A 20622-nucleotide genomic window follows, 5' to 3' on the forward strand; every position below is an offset into this window, starting at 1 on the left:
CTCAGCAGCTCCCATCAGAGACCTCATGGCCCAGCCTGGCCCCCATTCATCATCCTGACACTGCCTGACAGCCACGCTGCCTGCCTGCCTCTCTGGCTGCCTGGCTACACCCCCCCTTCCCTCTGCCTCCTTCAATCTCTCCCTTTTTATTTCTATATCTTTCTCAGTTGCTCTCATCCTCTCTTACTTTCCCTCTCTATCTTTCCTTCTCTCCCTTTTTCTCTTTCTTTCCTTCTCTCCCTTGTTCTCTCTCTCTCTCTCTCTCGCTCCCTTCTCTCTCTCCCGATGGGTAATAGAGATCGCTACAGGCCTCCCCGACAGGGGGAAAACAGCCTTAGATGCTGTGCTGGGGCCGGACATAGCAGGGCCTAAGGAGCTAGACCAGAGAGGGCCAGGTTATACAGCAATATGCCTCATAACTATGTAATAGCTGTGTTCACACTTTCTCCCCAGCTGCTTGTAACAGCTTGTTACCTGGAGCACTAATGCAATGGGGAGAGAGAGGGATGTTTTTGGTCTTGGACACGCAGTTGGAAGTAGAAGTACAGACGTGTAAGATGTGCTTCAGATGACAGACTTTCGAATCAAATATCGGGCTGGAATGTTATGAGTTATTTGTAATTTTCTAAATATCAGAGGTGTACTTATTATTATTTTTTACATCTGACACCAAGTGTAGAGAAATTATTGTCTCTCAAGGCCCACATGCCTATATATATATATATATATATATTGATTGATTGATTTCAATTGTATACCAGCTGCTACTGCCTATACGTACATACACAACAGTATACCATTAGTGGTATATGAACAATAGATATTTCAGACACACAACAATTGTCCAGAATCCCAGTCAGGGAGAAGAACAGCCGTTCTCTCTTTGGCCTCCTTATCGACTGACTGACTCTTAACACCTTTAGAAAGCAAGAATGTTTCCAACGTATATATTCTTTCAGAATCCCAGTCACCCAAGACATTCCCATTGAACTGAAATACCTCGATGTTGCTAGATGATAACCAATTAGCCGTTGACAAGCTCTTTTTCCACCCGATGTGCCCCTGAGGCGATGTTTTCCTGTGTGTTCCGTTGTAAAGGATACACTTCAACTGGCTCCTTAGGTGCCTTCGGATAGTCAAGGTCTGCACGGAGGTTGGTTTCGACCCACAGACAAGAGTGGTAATTGTGTTTCACCAAATCAAATTCAATCACAGATAAGAATCCCTCCTGCCGAGATAGAGAGCTCAGTGCTGTTAGGAGAAGAACAGGACCATGATTGCTGTTCCTCACTGTCAAAGGCGCTGAACGAAAGGCCACCCCAATTCCAATCACTGATCACAATCAAGTCATACACCATCTGCTCGGCTCTCATGGTCTTCCACATCCATGCACCTGTAGACTACACTACACTGGCACATACTATATGTTTGGTTTCCCCGGACCCAGATTGAGCCAAGTCTTGGACTAAAAAGCCTTTTCGATGTAGCACTTTTGATTCTCCAGTAACTTTGCTAGAATGGAGATGTGTCATTTTGCAGATTTGAATGACATTAGTTTTTATTACCAACCCTTGAATTACCATTATTAGTCACAGTACCTATTAGTCACAGGGATATTTTTCAGAAGTGTAGGGTATTTCTGATTTTCTCTGTGCTGATTTAGTACATGAAGAATATCTAGAATGGATTATTGTTAACCGCCAGATTGTTAGCAGAGTGGTTCTGGGCTGGAGTTCCGGGGAGAAAAGCCATTTCTAAGAGGCACCTGGCAGTGAACACTTAATGATGAGGAGTTAGTGCAACCCCGAGGGCGGTCTATACCCCGGATAATATGGTAATACCTCTGTGTACTCTCCACCCAGGAAGTGTGTGGATGGCTTGGCCCCTTCGGTAGATTGGCTGGAGGACAATCCAGTTACCCGGAGAATTGTGTTTACCTTTACCACAGATAAAATGTAGCCAGAGAGCACATGCTCCTTCTAATAATTCCTCAAATTATTTCAAGATTCCTCAGTGTGTTTCTGCATAAATATTACCCTTAAGATATTCTAATAGTTATTGACCAAGGTTGAATTACACAACATCACTTTTTTTCTACTGAAGATGTGTTTTGTATTCACTGTGGTTAGATTTATGACTGTATGTGGAAAAATGCATTATGCATGATTTCTGTGATTATGCTAGATTGGAGATGCAGAGCTTTTTTTATATATATATATATGTATCTCAATGGGGACTTTTCCTATTGTTGTGTTGCCAATTTACTCAAGGGTGGTGGAATGGCTTGGAGGCGTTTTCCATGAAAGAAGGCAATGAGTTCAACCACCACACACGATAAAAGTGTACATGCCAAAAATATTTCTCAAAAGTACATAAACAACAGGACCTAGAAGGTTCTAGGGATTCATCCTGAAACTGCAACGTTAATGCTGCAATCTGTGATGTATTTCTTTAGACAAATGGCAGTCCCACTCTTGTTGTGGTATATTCTTCAAGAATCAATSGATTGAAATCTCCATTGAACAGATACCCAGATACCACATTATACCTTTAAGTTAGATTCTCTGTGCATACCAAAACACCTGTCAATATGCAAAATGATATACGGTAGCTGTTTTCTCGTCAGTATATTTGAGGTTAAGCCATTTGCGTTCATTTGTAGCGAGAAGAAGCTGGCCGCCGTTTCACTCGTTTCTTTTTTAACAACATGGGCTCCTGACAAAAATATAATACGCTGTGTTAAAAAAGCTACGAAGGAGAATCTCTCTCTCTCTTCCTCTCTTCCTCTCTTCCTCTCTTCCTCTCCTCCTCTCTTCCTCTCTTCCTCTCCTCCTCTCTTCCTCTCCTCCTCTCCTCCTCTCTTCCTCCTCCTCCTCTTCCTCCTCTTCCTCCTCCTCCTCCTCCTCTTCCTCCTCCTCCCCCCCCGGCTCCCTGTAGAGAGGTTGATATCTCACGGCAGATTCCCCCAGACAGACTCATTGGGCCTTAAGCATAGGAGGAGAATAAACAAAGCTCTCAATAAATCAATGCAATACTCGGGAATGGCAGTAGTCAAATTGCTTTGTAGTGTTGCTTCACGCTGAAGTAGATGTACACTGAGTGTACAAAACAGTTCCATGACATAGACTGACCTCGCGAGTCAACATGGGCCAGCATCCCTGTGGAACACTTTCGACACCATGTAGAGTCCATGCCCCGACGAATTGAGGCTGTTCTGAGGGCAAAGGGGGGTGAGGCTGTTCTGAGGGCAAAGGGGGGTGCAACTCAATATTAGGAAGGTGTTCCTAATGTTTTGTACACTCAGTGTAAATTCAGCATGACAGCCTTGTTTTTGTTGTTTCTGGATATTCTTTGTTGAGAGACCGAGTGACAGATTGCTCCTTTCTCCATATCATTTCATATAAGTAATCTGGGACAGCTTTGTTGTTTGAATACCAGATTGGCCCTTTTAAAGTATGATGATAATAATGTGCTGCAGTGTGGACGTAGTGTGGACTCAGTGTGGGTAGATGACAAAAACACCTCTCGTCTCATTTTCTCCTCTCTTGTTTGTCTTGTTGTTGCTGTAGAAAGGGAATCAAGTGGACATGACGACAGGCGGCTGCGGAGGAGGTGTCCGGGCCGGCTCCAGAGACGTGTCCTTGGATTCCCTGAACAAGCTGAACAGCAGTGGGCTGGGGCTGTGCCCGGAGACAGAGCTAAGGCCCAGTAGCGGTGACTGCTCCTGTTCCGCAGGGGAGAGAGAAGAGGACTGCTGCAGCAGGGCTGACAACGAGCCCTCGTCGTCCAGCTACTACTCCAACAAGCCCGGGGCGGAGCGTGTGGGTTCTCTCAGCGATTCGCTTTACGACAGCTTCTCCTCATGCACCAGTCAAGGCTCCAACGACGTGTAGAGTAAGAAAGTGGAGGCCGGGGGCGATTCTGTTGGAGTCCTCTGCTACTCCCACCAACCGAAGCACTTAGGTCATAAGGAAGGAAGGGATGTCATAGGTGATGTCATAAGATAAGGACGTGAACCCAGACTGTACGGTATGCATGACCTCTGAGATGGACAATTAAACTATAGGCTACAACAGTACCACCGTTCAAGGTGTGGAAAGCAATATTAGAAATTGTCTTCTTGCATTATATATTTTTCCCCGAAGGGGGAATGTTTTTTTTAAATCATTGCACTGTAACAAATACTGTACAAAGTTTTTAAGGAATTCAACTTGAAGACACAACTAGAGTAAATACCACCAAATCCAAATCAAACCAATCAGTAATATTATCAGGAGCAACTGATGATGCCTAGTAGTGTGAAGCAATACCTTAAGAATCATAATATGTGCAAAAAACTATTAGGGTTGTTGGATGTGGATAGATGGTTTTCTCACTGATCATTATTTCTCAAATGATTTCTCTAATGTTTTACTGCCACAGTGTTGTATGCCATAATGGCAGGCCTACACACCACAACTACCATCATGCAATACACTGCAACCCATACCATACAATCATAGCTCCTAAAGCCATTGGCTCAAACGTGTACGATTTCCAGACTGCTGTGGTATCTTGAAAGTTGCATGGTGAACTAAAATGTGACACACATGAGAACAAGAACAAATAATGTATTTTATTTTTGAAGTGCCGTGATTTATACTTTATATTAAGTGACCTAAATACATGCATATGCACATTTAATTGAACCACCAGTACTGTGGGATCTTAAAGAATAGTATCCTGCATATTGAATGTACTAGAGTCAGTTTCGACTTTGAGTTGTAGTACAGATGAGAARTACATGATCAATACATGATCAATCATTTCTACCAGCAAGTCAAAACTGTCAAGATGAACTTCAACTGCTGTGTAGTGGCTTAAAGGGATACTTCGGGATATTTGGCAATGAAGCCCTTTCTCTTCTTCCCTCGTCAGATGAACTCATGGATGCCATTATTATGTCTCTGCATCCAGTATGAAGGAAGTTAGAGTTAGTTGTGTGAGCTAATGCTAACTAGTGTTAGCGCAATGACTGGAAGTATATGGTATCTACTAGCATGCTTGCAGTTACCATAGACTTCMAGTCATTATGTTAACACTATTTAGCAATGTCCTTCAAACTGCCCGTAGAGACATAAAAATGGTATCCACGAATTAATCTGACTCTGGGAAGTAGAAAAAATCCTGAATTATCCCTTTAGGCAATCACCGTGCCATCACCATTGTACTTGGGTCACTCAGTATTTAATGTAAACATAGAACTGAACTAGTGTCAGAATGGTACTGATGAATCAGAAACTTCTGTGGGCTTCAATAACACATTTGCGGAGCAAGGTCTATGCTAGTAGCTCAGGGAAAATGCAACGCGTATACCTAGTTACCTTGAATATAAGGTTACAACTCATGGAAAATACATTTTTCATTTTTTTTAAACGGAAAACAGACATTTTTTGAAAAGTAAAATCTTCATGAACTGCAAGATAACATAACTGTTGAAACTGTGTCTCTTGTAGCATCATAAAACACTCATTTTTTGTATATTTTGTTTGTGTGTTAAAAACTGCAATTAAATTWATATCAGAATGGAGCATTGCTGACTGGTATATGCAATTTAAAACATTTAATAATTGTGTAATGTTTGCCAATCATTCAAGCTGTATGTCTATTGATTGAGAACAGTTCAACTTTTCTTGATCGTCTCCTCGTTTTGTGACTTCCTGTAGGGTTTTGTCGATACAAAATAGTTTTTTTTTTGTCGAATAAAAGCTACTACTGCAACCTTTTATCACTTTATCCTATAACACATTTGACACGTAGTAGGAATACATCATCATGCCAAACGTGTGTAATTTGATTCTGGTGCTAATCAAAAACAGACTGTGTACGTTTCATTGTTTGAACAATTTTCCATGAAACTGTTAATAATATGTAAGGAGAGTCTTGCTAAGACCATAATGTATTTTTTTCTAGCTGACGAGTATTTATATCCCACTTTTTGTACATGGAACTGTATAGTGGTGTTTAATTGTCCTACTTCACATCTTCTCTGCTTGATTGTTCCTTTGTAAGAGAACCTGTTACCAGCAGTGTTACTTTGGTAATTACGTGTGCAATTTTGGCTGTTACATTAGACTTTTAATGYTATATTTTATGTCATAATTTCCCAGACAAATAAAAAGAAATTATTTCCTATTTTAAATTTGGTGCAGCTTTCGTAACTGTTGGAGGTTGACGTTTGTGTATGTGTGTGTGTGTGCGTGTGCGTGCGTGCAGTCATACACGTGTGCGTTCAGTATCATATACTGTAGTCAAATGTAAGGTACTATAGTCATAAGGAACAGTGAGATCTTCGCTGATCTTTGCCATTGCGCTCATCAATGTGTAACTGAAATATCTGTAAATAGGCTACAGCAGGGAATTGTTAAGAGGGAAGGTTTGAGCCAAGTCCTGCGGTAAAGCTCATGTCATAGTCTTCAACTACAAAACGCGTTAAACGTATAGCCTGTGTTCACTGAGCTTCACTCTCTTTGACAGTGCTTATAAAGCAGGGGTATTTATAACAATTAGAGTCTCTTGATGGGTAATTATGTGACTATAAATAAAAGTAATTAATTCAGCCACCCAAGAGTGACACCCAAACATTCTCTCTCGCTCTCTCTCCCATCTCTCTCTCTCTCTCTCTCTCTCTAACTGAAACATACAAGACCCTTAACAGACACAGAAGATCCATAAGATCTCAACAAATGTATTTCATGAATAGTAGCCTTTCTAAATCTGGTTAAATGTGCATGGCTGCCAACGGTGCACTCCATGCCCAAAAGCCTATCCAAAGGTGACCATTTCATATTTGGAAGCAATTAAACAGTCACTGATCTGCGTGTGTAGGATATGAGTGATTGAAGAATTGCTTCCATACCACGATCTTTCGTCACGTGGTACGTTTTACGATTTATCCTCATCCAATTTCACTGGAATCCCGCAACGTAGTCTCTCGAACCGCAGAGCTCGCCCTCGTTCAGCGCTGCGCTTCACATTCCTCGCAGCAGAATGTGCTCTCACACATTGATGCCACGGATCCATCTAAGGGTTTTGCTTTCGTTTTAAGTTCACCTGGTCTGATGTGTTCCTCCATAGTGTCATTTGGGAGAGGATGTTGCTTCTCATTTATGCAACTTTGCTTGGAATTTTCCTCAAAACAGGTATGCTAAACTTTGGAGACGGCGTAATCTTACATGTGTTGGCTTGCTGCGTTGTATTCTGATGCTGAGAGCATTTCCTCAAGTGATGTGTCAACGTTTCCAGGTATTCCAATCTAAGTCAAGTTTTGGATTATGTTTAAATGATTTTGGGGAGCTTTTTTTGTCGGATGAAAACAATTAAATCGTTTTCAGAAGTCCAGTAGAGGTCTGGTAATGCCGACAGTGTCAAATAATCTCGTTAAATGCATTTATAACTGTCTTGGAATAAGAAATTGTGACACAGATTCTTGGATTTAACATTTTTAATGACACTTGCGCTCCAGCTGAGAAAATGTCACCTTAGGTCATAATTGCGTCTGTAAAACTATTGCGCATATCACTTGTGCAAAGACACATTTTCAAAATGTGATTTAGGCTACTATTTTACATATCTTTGCTTCAATTCAATGATATTGCTTAAAAATGTAAATGTTAAATAATAGAGCGTGACATGCTGAAACATTGAACATTATTCCATATTTGGAGCGTCTTTCTGATCTTACAATTGCCCTAAATGGCATGCTATTAGGCTATTGAATATTCCGATGAATTGCTACTTAACATGACTAGACACCATTACAGGTGAAGAATGTATTCACACAGTTTATAAAGCAGAGGGACATGTGTAGGCCACTCATTATCAATAGCTAATTAATAGCTCTCTAATTGACAACACAGATGCAATTCAACGTTTTATTTTACAGGTGTAGGCATTCCATCAAGCTCAAATGATAAGGAACTTGATTGATCAACAGTTGTCAGATCAGGTGAATGTAATAAACTCAAGCACCATTTTTTAGTGGGTGTTAAAGGAGCTGATCTACCACTCCATGAACACCTCTGATGAATATTGATATCACTAAATATGCAGAGAATAACAACGCTGTCTCTCTTCAAATGACTGTGGAAGGAAAATACACCAYGTAARATAGATGACGGYAAATAAACTGATTTCTCAATCCACATGGGTAAATTATAGCAATGATTTGGTAATAACGCATACAAACGGTGGTAATGTAGTTGTTAAAAAAAGGTTCAGGTAAAATGACAATGATAATCTATGTCAATGGAGTAGTCCGCATTGTCATTCCAACATACACCCACTGATCATATCATCAGAATGATGTGACTATCAGCCACTCAGAGCTTTTCCAGTCCATATTTCCAGTTCAACACATTGCACATGGCATATGAACAGTGTCGTGTAAGAACTTGATCTCACCAAAAATGCCTCTGGTGTAAATAACATACAAATGCCTCTGTCCGTTCTGAGTTGGATGTGCTGCGTTTGGTTAACACGCTCACTCCTTAAACATCATCTTCGCTGTCAGCAGAAATGACTTCTAAATAACTTGAGGATGTTTTTACCTCAGTGAAAACTGTCTTGAGGAACAATATGAACAGTAGAGACAATATGTACATAACTTTATGCTTGCCTAAATGTTAATCATATTTAGTATCAATAGCCAGTGGTTTATAGAGGACAAATACATGACTGTCTAGGATGTGTTTAGGCACTTTATGAGWCTATTGCTCGGTTGATGGATGGAGTTTTGAAGCATTTATCTGGTTTTAAAGTAATTACGCTCTGATTTTTGTTTTGGATTATTTTCAATTGAATTTGTACTTGATGGCGCTGTCAGACTGGGAGATGAATGACTGTCGCCATTTCAATAATTAGAACACAGTACTACCGTCACGGAGAACAAATGACCTGAAACTGTGGTGCTTGAGAACATTTTGAATTATTGTTTATCATTGCACAGTCATGCATGTTTCTGCTAAACCCCCATTTGTAAACCCTGAATCCGATTGTGCTATCCATCCGGTATCCTCGATTAAATTCTCTAGATTTCTCTTCCCTGTGAAACAACGTTGCATGAATAGCCAACCATCTGTCATTCTTAGTTCATCTCAATTTCCATGTAATTCCAATGAGTCAAGTTAGAATGAATTTATCTCATTTGAAGTCAGTGCTGGAGCAACAGCTTCATTGAGTGTGTGGATAAAACACTTTGTCTGAAACACTCTGGCTTGATTGTTTGGACCTGTAGTAGTCAGAATGGCAATTATTATTTTAGTGGGTAAAGTTGAGTGGCTTTTTTCCCTGCACAGATACAGTATRCCCAGCTTCCACACACAATTATGTCCGACGGCTCTATATTAAGTTCAGTTGGCAAATAAATTAGAGTATGGATTTATATTGTTGAAACATATTTGTTCATTATTTTCAGTCAAAATCCCTTTATCCTGACTCCAGATCTGTTTGTGCACTAAACAACTCCCCTCTGCTGTGTTTCTTTGTTGTCATGACAAACGTGTATGTAGTCAGAGAAGTATGTGTTTGTGTGACTCATCAGTGCTTTCTGTGGTGCGGTACAGAAATGTCATCATATTAGCTCAAAGTCCTATTGTCTGATATTTGTAACATGTCCGCATGTGCAAGGATATGCGTCAACATCGTCTCTCCCACATTAAATGCTCTTTGAGATAATCTTCACATTTGTTATTCATCAAGGAGATCCAGTCTTGCAAATAGGGACCAAGTTGACTTTCAAAATGCCAGCAAAGAGACTTTTTCATTTCAAAGATGCATTTGTCTCTCCTCGAGGATACAGTTCCTGATCTGTGGTAATGGCAATAGATCACAAACACACTTATTCTTGATTAACTGGGAGGAAAACATGGGGGTCTGAAAGGCTCCAGATGAACAAGGGATAATACTTGAACAAAGAATTAGCCTGTAGTCTCTCTTGACCAACATTCATAGACTAATGAGATATTATATGCCAGATACTGGTGAACTGTTCTTGTGGACTTTTTTTTAAACCCTTGTGGTTCTTCCTGTCTCTCTCTTGTACAGGTTATGCTCTCCAGATCCAGTGTTACCAGTGTGAGGAGGTGAAAAACAATGAATGCTCCACGCCGGAGTTCATTGTCAACTGCACGGTCAACGTGCAGGACATGTGTCAGAAAGAGGTACTGGTGAAGAAGGATGGTAAGAAAACAGCGTCTCCTGAGCAGTCCCACTCCTTTCATCGTTTGTTCTGTATTGGATAGAGATAGTGGGAGAGTAGTCCCTTCTCGCTGATGCTGTATCTCCGCCACAGCAGAGCGTGAGCTTCAGTCTGACGAGAGAGACCAGTGAGAGAGAGACAGGAAGGTTGGGGGATCTGTTTTGTGTCAGAAGGGTGTGGGCCGGATTCGAACCCACGCCGACACAATATAAACGTGATCTGCAGCTAGACCACCCCAGGGCACACTGCCTTCTCTGACACCTACCTTGCCATGCAAAACCAAGCCACACCGGACTGTGACACTTTTAACATGTGACCTAAAATAAGGTATATTTCCCTCTTTCCTGTACTTCCTCTCTATCTCTGAATTCAGTGGAACTGATCTATAGGGTCTCCTTGTAACGTCAACAAATGAGATCATAAACTAGGCCTATATGTATGCCCACAACATCAATTGGGACCTATCAAAGAATCTCCATAGATGAAGAGGCTATTACCATAGTTAATTCATGGTTTATGGCTCATATTATTTTAATGGGATTATCCCAAAGGGTGGTTAACCCCTTGGTTGCTGGTTGCTGTACTCAGTTGATCCATGCAATATTTTTTATTATAAACTGGGTGGTTCGAGCCCTGAATGCTGATTGGCTGACAGCCGTGGTATTTCAGACATTTATTTGTACTAATTACATTGGTAACCAGTTTATAATAGCAACAAGACACCTCAGGGGTTTGTGGTATATGGCCAATATACCACAATTAAAGGCTGTATCCAGGCACTCTGCGTTGCGTCGTGCTTAAGAACAGCCATTAGCAGTGGTATATTGCCCATACACCACACCCTTTCGTGCCTTATTGCTTAACCCTCCTGCTGTGTTCCAGTCATATTGGACTGATTTACAAGTTTTCTCTCTGAAAAACGTAGTTGATTTAATCTGATTGTCATAAGGTTCCATGACTTTGTCCACACAAGGCATCTGAACACACAAAATCCATTTGGATGATTTTCATAATATTTGGGGTGTTTTATTTAACTTTTGTACACCTGTGGAGTTCCTGGTCAAAAATGACCAGTAATTAGAAATTAATGGGTGAGAATACAATTAGTGTATAAAATTGAGTTCAGGCACATGCCCATTCATCAGATGGACACACTTCCTCTCCCAGACCCCCACATGCAAGTGTGTTTGAGCATACACATACCTCACTCCCCTTCTTGGCTCCCATGGCAACCCCCACGGGAACCTTTCCCCAATAGAATATTTCCCCCATGGGAACCACACCTGTTAGCATTCTCACAAACAATCGCAACATTGTTTCAATAATATAGAGAACTTTTCTCAGGCTCTGGTATATAAATCTTTTTTGAGGCCTTGCTCACAATTCATTCTGTGGCAGCACAATGACCAAACGATATACTGTATGTGAGGCTGTTGATCATATCTTTGATCATAACACTGGTGAAGAGGAGAGAGTCCTTGATCAACTTTGACACAAAGTAGTCTTTGATAAATAGCACAATATGTTTCATCTGAGTATTTGTTGTAGTCAAAATAATCCATACATTATGCTTTTTTTTAAACTCAAAAACGAGTTGTATGAGCTCAGGTCAACGAGGCCTACAGGCCATAAATAGCAAATAGAAGTTCAAAACTTGTAATGTTCACAAGAACTTAAGTTGATAAAAAGATCTAACACAACATTAGGTGATAATATATGTATTATTATGGATTTATAATCAGCTATAATGTGGGCGGTCATTTTGGACCCGGAACACAGAATTCATTAACATGAAACGGACACGACAAGAGGGTTAATGAGAGAACGCCCTTCAAATACACTAGGCCTATTGATCCTACCACATCCAATGTTATGTACAGTTTGTCACTTGTGATCAAATGTATGCTTCCAATTACAAGAGTATACAAAAAAAATGTACCAAGACTGCCATAGCAAGATTGTACTTAGCGAGTGTTTTATGCCCAAATTATGTCTCTGAATATGATGGTTGACAAGATGCGTCACTCAAAGGCAATAATCTACGGCAATAATGTCATGAACAAATGTACACTATGTGTAATGTTGTGTAATGGTTTGAATAACCTTGAGATAAGGATTCACTTTTGTGTGAAATGCACATGCTTACAGTATATTCACAAGTCTTTTCCAGCCTCTGCACTCTTTAGAAAGGTCTTCTGAGTCATTTGATTCAAATGCAATGTTGGCAAAGGGATTCTTATGTGCTCCTGTAAGCAGATAAACAGAAAATTCATGTAAACTTTTATTCTAACATGAAACCTTCTAGCAATGTTGGTAATGAATGTGTTCCTTAATTTGAAAATGTCATATAATGTCAGCCTGAGACCAGGAGCCTAACTAATTATCTTTAAATGCAGCAACCGCAATTGATCACAAATAATGAATTTGCGAATTACCACAACGTTATCGGCGGAAAGAAGCACTTGCATAATGTGTTTATGATATGTGAAGACATCTGTAACGTAATCCTCAGGGAAAGTTGGCTTTTGCACGTGAATTGGTGCCAGCTTGGTCTCTACCCATTCCTCCCCCAACAAAGGTTTGGGGACGTGGTTTGTTTGACTGTCAGTTCTAAATGTGCATAGTGATGAAGTATGGAACAAAGCAGAGGGTTGATTATGCTGAAGTTGCATTGTTAGTTCTGTCAAACTTAATAGCAGTAATCAGGGGCTGATGCAGACCGAAATGGTCTACTTTTGTCTTGAAGGCTTGTCTGACATCTTTGAGACAAAACAAGAATATTGTATTGCATTTACAAATTTACACTTTGTCTGACAGCTCATCTGTTATTATTTCAAGAGAAAGACGAGTAAATTAGAGCAGCAAAGTTTTGATGTAACTTTTAACGTGACTAGCAGTTCTCTTCCCCCCCCCTATCATCGACCTCTTTCATCTATTTCCTCTCTACTCTTTCATTTGAACTTTTCGTAACACTTCACCTAACGTCGACAGGTATAACGCATTATGCCACAGTTATAATGCAACGTAAGACTTGTCGTAAGCACTTATGAACCCCTTCTCATAATAACAGCTCGTTGCAGTCTGTTGACAAATTTCAGCAGAGAACACATGATAAACCTTGTATTAAGATATTATAAGCGTCCATATATGCTTATAACAAGTACTGATGCTTATAGATTCAGTGGAGCTTGAGTGGCATCTCCAGGGTCACCTTGGATTTGTTTGTGTCCTAAAGCGCAGTGTCTATTTCCGAGGAAGGAGTAGGGAGAAATGGGAGTTGAGTCCCTGCAAGGTGTTCATTCATCAGGCAGGGAGACGCAGGCTTTCTTACCACCTCTTATGGTAAGACTAATGGCACGACAACATTTCCATGAAATCAAAACACTCTTATTCATGTGCATTCTCTCGCCACCATATAAATCAAAGCATAGTTCTGTTGCAATTGTTCCATAGTTTGAGAGCATTATCTTCTATGTCGAGATGACATTCTCAAATGTATTCTTTTTTATCACGGCTCTACAAAGGTTCTAGGCACTTAGAGGATCACCTCGAAGTAATATGACCCACTCCAGTATCGATCAGGATAAAGTTCTGTTCAATTGCAAATAGCACTGAATTACAATATACTGTATGTCTCAAGAATTTCTCACTTGGCTAAGCTCCTAAGGCAAATATGTTCAAATCACCAAATTTTCTTGATGTGTAATTGTTGTTCCTGTTTATTTGTGAAAAAAAGGTAGATTAGATATTGCTTTGTCTGATTTTCACAGATATTTGCTTTACGTACAAGGACATCCACTGTAAAAGGGTGAGAGACATGGCATAGGCCAGGCATAACATAAAACAGACACACATTCATGGGGGGGGAAAAAAGTGCTTGTGCTACATCAGTTTGCTATTTCACCAACGGTGTCACTACCACATATACCTTGACCTGGACATCCTGTATAGCTTTACTCCTGACCACTTCTCTCTCTCCTTCTTCAGGCATATTTTACCGCAAGTCCTGCGCCTCGTCTGGGGCATGCCTCATATCCTCATCAGGCTACCAGCAGTTCTGCACTGGAAGGATCAACTCTGTGTGCATCTCCTGCTGTAACACACCGCTCTGCAATGGGCCCCGGAAGAAGAACCGCCCGGTCCCGTCGGCCGCGACCTCTTCATTTTCCTCCCTTCTTTTTCTTCTGGTCTCCCTCACGCTGGTCTCTCTTTCTCTGACATAGACCTAGAGGCGTCCATTTGTCCCCTCCTCTACTCGAAGATAACACTAGAGTATTATGAGAGTACATATAGGCTACAGTACATAACCGTACGTAGTGTATTGGCTACATCAAGACTCTAGTGTCGTCTTTGGAGAGGAATCCTATACAAGAGACTATCACAGGAGGTGGGTGGCAACTTAATTGGGGAGAACGGGCTCGTGGTAATGACTGGATCAGAATGAGTATCAAAGAAATCAAGCACATGGTTTCCAGGTGTTTGATGGTATTCCATTTGCTCAATTCCAGCCATTATTATGAGCCGTTCTCCCCTCAGCAGCCTCCTGTGGACTCTACAGCGTCGTCTTTGGATCAGATACTCAAGAGCTTAAGACTCTTCGGGAAGGATCCCCTTTTATAATCCTGGTGTTTTGAGTTTTTGAGAACTGAATGCTTGCCATTGCCTCCTTCTTCTTCGTCCCTCCCTTGCCCTCCAATCACCCTTTGCTTACTCCGTAGGGTCCCTATTGGGGGCAATGGGCACTGACCTCATCAACGTCGGTGTTCTCCTGTTTATAGGAAGATCGAACGCTTCAGATCAATACTCCTGATGATTAGGAGTCAGACGTGATCATAGTCAGTGAGTACTCAGCAGCCGTTTAGCTGTGAGAATTGTGTTAACTCATTATGGATCTGAGTGTAGAGATGGCACTGACAGTTGAGGACATTGAGCAGTGAGTTGTAGGGATTTTGGAGATATACTTAGATGTCTGCATCATTTACTACTTGTACAAGTTCTTGTTACAGTAAGTACTAACTGCAGGATCTCATGTCTTATATCATTTGTAAGTACAGATGTGTGATCTTAATTTGACCAGTTTCTCACAGCAGCAACATATTCCTACAGCAACAAATCCTACAGAAATGTGAATTATTGTGGGTTATAATTAATGGACATTTTCATAGGGGTTGATACATTTTTTGTTTGGGCAAACCAACATTTTAAAGTGGAAAATACAACTTTAGAAGCCTTTAAAAACCTTGAATACACTACAAGTTTGCTTTTCCTGCTGTGCAGAAAATTCCCTGCCAAAACAGGGTGATCAAATTAAGATCCTACATCTGTATATACACAATTAATTTCTTGGACTTCAAATATTGCTGAAAGACACAAGGGATTTGTTTATAAACGTTATATAAATTGACATACACTACCGTTCAAAAGTTTGGGGTCACTTAGACACTTAGAAATGCCCTTGTTTTTTAAAGAAAAGCACATTTTTCGTCCATTAAAATAACATTAAATTGATCAGAAATACAGTGTAGACATTGTTAATGTTTAAATGACTATTGTAGCTGGAAACGGCAGATTTTTTACGGAATATCTACATAGGCGTGCAGAGGCCCAATATCAGCAACCATCACTCCTGTGTTCCAATGGCACATTGTGTTAGCTAATCCGAGTTTATCATTTTAAAAGGCTAATTGATCATTAGAAAACCCTTTTGCAATTATGTTAGCACAGCTGAAAACTTTTGTGCTGATTAAAGAAGCAATTAAACTGGCCTTCTTTAGACTAGTTGAGTATCTGGAGCATCAGCATTTGTGGGTTCGATTACAGGCTTAAAATGGCCAGAAACAAAGACCTTTCTTCTTAAACTCGTCAGTCTACTTTTGATCTGAGAAATTAAGGCTATTCCATGCGAGAAATTGCCAAGAAACTGAAGATCTCGTACAACGCTGTGTACTACTCACAGAACAGAACAGAGCAAACTGGGTCTACCCGGAATAGAAAGAGGAGTGGGAGGCCCCGGTGTAAAACTGAGCAAGAGGACAAATACATTAGAGTGTCTAGTTTGAGAACACAAGTCCTCAACTGGCAGCTTTATAAAATAGTACCCGCAAAACACCAGTCTCAACGTCAACAGTGAAGAGGCGACTCCGGGATGCTGGCCTTCTAGGCAGAGTTGCAAAGAAAAAGCCATATCTCAGAATGGCCAGTAAAAAGAAAAGATTAAGATGGGCAAAAGAACACAGACACTGGACAGAGGAACTCTGCCTAGAAGGCCAGCATCCCAGAGCAGCCTTCATTTCTTAGAACAAGAATAGACTGACGAGTTTAAGAAGAAAGTTCTTTGTTTCTGCCCATTTTAAGCCTGTAATTGAACCCACAAATGCTGATGCTCCAGATACTCAACTAGTCTAAAGAAGGCCAGTTTAATTGCTTCTTTAATCAGATCAACAGTTTTCAGCTGTGCTAACATAATTGCAAAATAGTTTTCTAATGATCAATTAGCCTTTTAAAATGATAAACTCAGATTAGCTAACACAATGTGCCATTGGAACACAGGAGTGAAGGTTGCTGATAATGGGCCTCTGTACGCCTATGTAGATAATCCGTAAAAAAAATCTTCTGTTTCCAGCTACAATAGTCATTTACAACATTAACAATGTCTACACTGTATTTCTGATCAATTTGATGTATATTAATGGTTAAAAAATGTTTGGGGTCACACATTTCTAAGTGACCCCAAACTTTTGAACGGTAGTGTATTCAATAACCTATTATTAGCTGTAGTCATTTACAGGATGATAATAATAATCTGTATCAACATCCAGTTTCAACTTTAAAAACTTTTTTAGGTGTCATTCTTCAAGTATATTCAGCTTTTTAGTTGTAGATCTTATGCAGTTCCATTATTAGTAACTGATTCACAAGTTCACATTAAGGACATTTCAATGCAGGGATGCATATTATACAATTTTCTGTACAGACATGAGATATGTAGCTGTCATTGCGGGAAGGTCAGATATAAGTATTGGTTATTGTAGCTACCAGCAGAAACTGCTTAGAGGAGCTTTTTAGTGTAGTTGCTCATCTGGAACTATTGATGATGTTAGTATAATGCTCATTTAGCAGCATACGTCCTTTGCAACAGATTGACTCACGGAACGCTCGCCGCGTACGGTGTGTTGTGGAATGGATCACGTAGCTATAAGTGGAGAGGCATAGCTGATGGATACATTTACTCAACAATGCATCATGTACAAATATTGCTCATACTTTTATGTCTTACTGAAATCCTATTCTCTCTCTTTCTATTGATGTTTCCCATCTGATGGATTGTCACTTGAAAGTACCAAAGAGCGGACAAACACAACGACAATATTTTGGATTGTATAAAATTATCCACATGAACCATTGGAGTGAGTGACTGGTCGAAATGTTTCTATTGACCCCTAAAACTGACGTCACTCACGTATTTCAGAGTGTATTTGACTACTGAATGTTGAAGTGACAATGTGGAGTTAATTTGACAAAAGAGTACAGACAACAGTGCAGTAGGAAATACATGACGGGGTGTATATTTATGTTGGCTAGTGTTTCTTTCTTGGTTCTTGTGCCATGGGCTTTTGCCAGTCATAGGCAGTATTAGCTTAACAGTAGCTTTACAGTCATCTACTTTGTCTTTCTTTTCAGCTGATTCTATAGTCAATTGATGAATTATTTATTCTGCTGAAAAGGCAGCACAGAGACTAAAGGGAAGACCATTCTTTTTGAAATACAACATTTATGAAATGTAAATAGATTTCAGAAACAAATATAATAACTTACTCTCATTATTCCAATACAATTGTATTTTATTTATTCATTGGCCATTATAATTATTGAAAGGCTTTGTAAAGAGGATAATGTAAGAAGTATGTCATAATTCATCCTTCAAATTAAAAGATAGTGGTTAAATTAAACGATAATGACAGAGCTTTTTTTCTCCTTCTGATTTGATGTTTATCTTGAACGTGTAAGGCATTGAACTAACAGGTAGACATGTTTAACAGAATTGGGGTATTATGGGTAATTTTTTTGATGGTCTCCCTTAATTGGTCTTCTGTGAAGAGTGATTGTATATTCTGCCCATGTGAAATGCAAATAAAGACTTGTGACCAAAAACAGTGCTTCTGAAACAGCAGACTCGCCATTCTGTTTTCAATATGTAATAGACAAATACAATATTTATAATAACATTTTTGATTAGATTTTTTTTTTCTTTCCAAAAGGCAGTTTAAGTTTAATGACCTCGGGAGTCTTAAAATGCCAACCTCCTTTGTTGGGGAGTTAAGGCTTGTCTGTAAATGAGACATGGGCCTAGTTAGGTCAGCCTCACACGGAGAGAGAGATGGAGGAAGAGAGAGAGAGGGAGAGAGGGATGCCCGACACAGCCGTGCACCACGTTTAAATGAGAGACACAGGGAGACGGAGGCTGTGAAATATCCTGTCTCGGAGCCTAGCTTGAAATTTCAGTGACCTCCAGCGGCTAGGACTTTTCTTATTATTCACCACCAGATACAGTACGTACTATGTGGACCTTGCTCAATTTATTGCACCGTCTGGAAAATGGATATCACAGGGAGATGTCCCTGCATTTCATATTTCTGTAACTTCCACACAGCTAGATGTAGGCTAGGGCAGAATGGAAAACATTGAAGTGGTTTCATCGATTAACGTTGACATCTACAGTTGAAGTCGGACGTTTACATGCACCTTAGCCAAATACATTTAAACTCAGTTTTTCACAATTCCTGACATTTAATCCTAGTAAAAATTCCCTGTTTTAGGTCAGTTAGGATCACCACTTTATTTTAAGAATGTGAAATGACAGAATAATAGTAGAGAGAATGATTTATTTCAGCTTTTATTTCTTTCATCACATTCCCACTGGGTCAGAAGTTTACATACACTCMATTAGTATTTGGTAGCATTGCCTTTAAATTGTTTAACTTGGGTCAAACGTTTCRGGTAGCCTTCCACAAGCTTCCCWCAATAAGTTGGGTGAATTTTGGCCCATTCCTCCTGACAGAGCTGGTGTAACTGAGTCAGGTTTGTAGGCCTCCTTGCTCGCACACGCTTTTTCAGTTCTGCCCACAAATGTTCTATAGGATTGAGGTCAGGGCTTTGTGATGGCCACTCCAATACCTTGACTTTGCCATTTTGCCACAACTTTGTAAGTATGCTTGGGGTCATTGTCCATTTGGAAGACCCATTTACGACCAAGCGTTAACTTCCTGACTGATGTCCTGAGATGTTGCTTCATAATATCTACATAATTTCCCCATGATGTCAAGCAAAGAGGCACTGAGTTTGAAGGTAGGCCTTCATACATCCACAGGTACACCTCCAATTGACTCAAATGATGTCAATTAGCCTATCAGAAGCTTCTAAAGTCATGACATAATTTTCTGGAATTTTCCAAGCTGTTTAAAGGCACTGTCAACTTAGTGTATGTAAACTTCTGACCCACTGGAATTGTGATACAGTGAATTATAAGTGAAATAATCTGTCTGTAAACAATTGTTGGAAAAATTACTTGTGTCATGCACAAAGTAGATGTCCTAACCAACATGCCAAAACTATAGTTTGTTAACAAGAAATGTGTGGAGTGGTTGAAAAATGAGTTTTAATGACTCCAACCTAAGTGTATGTAAACTTCCGACTTCAACTGTAAGTGGACAAAGCACCCACCCACGCACCTGTTTCATTATAATTCTGCCGCTCCCAATTTGCAATGACCACCAACTGTTGTAATTCCATTACTACAGACAATACTAATGCAATAGACCTTCATTTTAGATTTTTTTCTCAAAGATTACATTATTAGGTTTCTCTAATGACAACTATAACTACAACTTGTTTTGGAATATGACGACCCATTCGTGACCACTACTAACCAGGTCTTCAGAACATTGTCACTGTTTTGCTGTTTAGCCTTGTACAAACTAGTATTACCATTATAATGTCTTTCCATTTAATAATAATAATGATTCATTTAATTTGTAATGTACATTTCTCACACCCAAGATGCTACATTCTCCTCCACAGTAGGCGAGGGACTAAATTAATTGTACCGTATAATGCTACTTTCTACCGTTCACTTTGCGTACCACACTATCATACACGTTACATTGTCACCACCTTCAATTATCATGCTACGAAAAGCAATAAGGAGTTGGTGCAGAGGCCAATTATAACCAAGCTGCTTCTTGCCATTCATTCATGCATACACGTGGAAGTACACGTTTCACTGCAGTCAGTCATGAACAAGCAGGTGCTAACAAGCACAGCGATCATTTGCTTCAGGCAGGAAAGAAGGTAGAGGAGGGTGCAGTATGTGGGTTTCTCTATGGTAT

General features: G+C 40.0%; 2 protein-coding genes across 3 annotated transcripts in view; both read left to right on the forward strand.

The window, feature by feature from the left end:
* LOC111953363 (nck-associated protein 5) overlaps positions 1-6174 on the forward strand; it is a 106244-nt gene extending 100070 nt beyond the window's left edge. For both annotated transcript variants that reach the window (XM_023972589.2, XM_070435549.1), the window contains one exon: positions 3570-6174. In XM_023972589.2, coding sequence (XP_023828357.2) covers positions 3570-3893 — 324 coding nt within the window. In that variant the 3' untranslated portion in view covers positions 3894-6174. The remainder of the gene's footprint in view (positions 1-3569) is intronic.
* Positions 6175-7039: 865 nt separating this feature from the next.
* On the forward strand, positions 7040-14544 carry LOC111953265 (ly6/PLAUR domain-containing protein 1-like). Its single transcript, XM_023972422.2, has 3 exons — positions 7040-7181; positions 10084-10218; positions 14225-14544. Exons 1-3 carry the CDS (start codon positions 7133-7135, stop codon positions 14458-14460), a joined length of 420 nt encoding a protein of 139 aa, XP_023828190.1. The 5' UTR covers positions 7040-7132; the 3' UTR covers positions 14461-14544.
* The last annotated feature ends 6078 nt before the right edge of the window (positions 14545-20622 follow it).

This window comes from Salvelinus sp. IW2-2015, linkage group LG27, assembly GCF_002910315.2.
Source record: "Salvelinus sp. IW2-2015 linkage group LG27, ASM291031v2, whole genome shotgun sequence".
Taxonomy (NCBI): Eukaryota; Metazoa; Chordata; class Actinopteri; order Salmoniformes; family Salmonidae; genus Salvelinus; species Salvelinus sp. IW2-2015.

Coding starts and splice junctions, on each gene's coding strand:
- LOC111953265 (XM_023972422.2), top strand. CDS start 7,133: ATGTTGCTTCTCATTTATGCAACTTTGCTTGGAATTTTCCTCAAAACA. Junction 7,182..10,083: donor TGGAATTTTCCTCAAAACAG/GTATGCTAAACT, acceptor TCTCTTGTACAG/GTTATGCTCTCCAGATCCAG. Junction 10,219..14,224: donor GGTACTGGTGAAGAAGGATG/GTAAGAAAACAG, acceptor CTCCTTCTTCAG/GCATATTTTACCGCAAGTCC.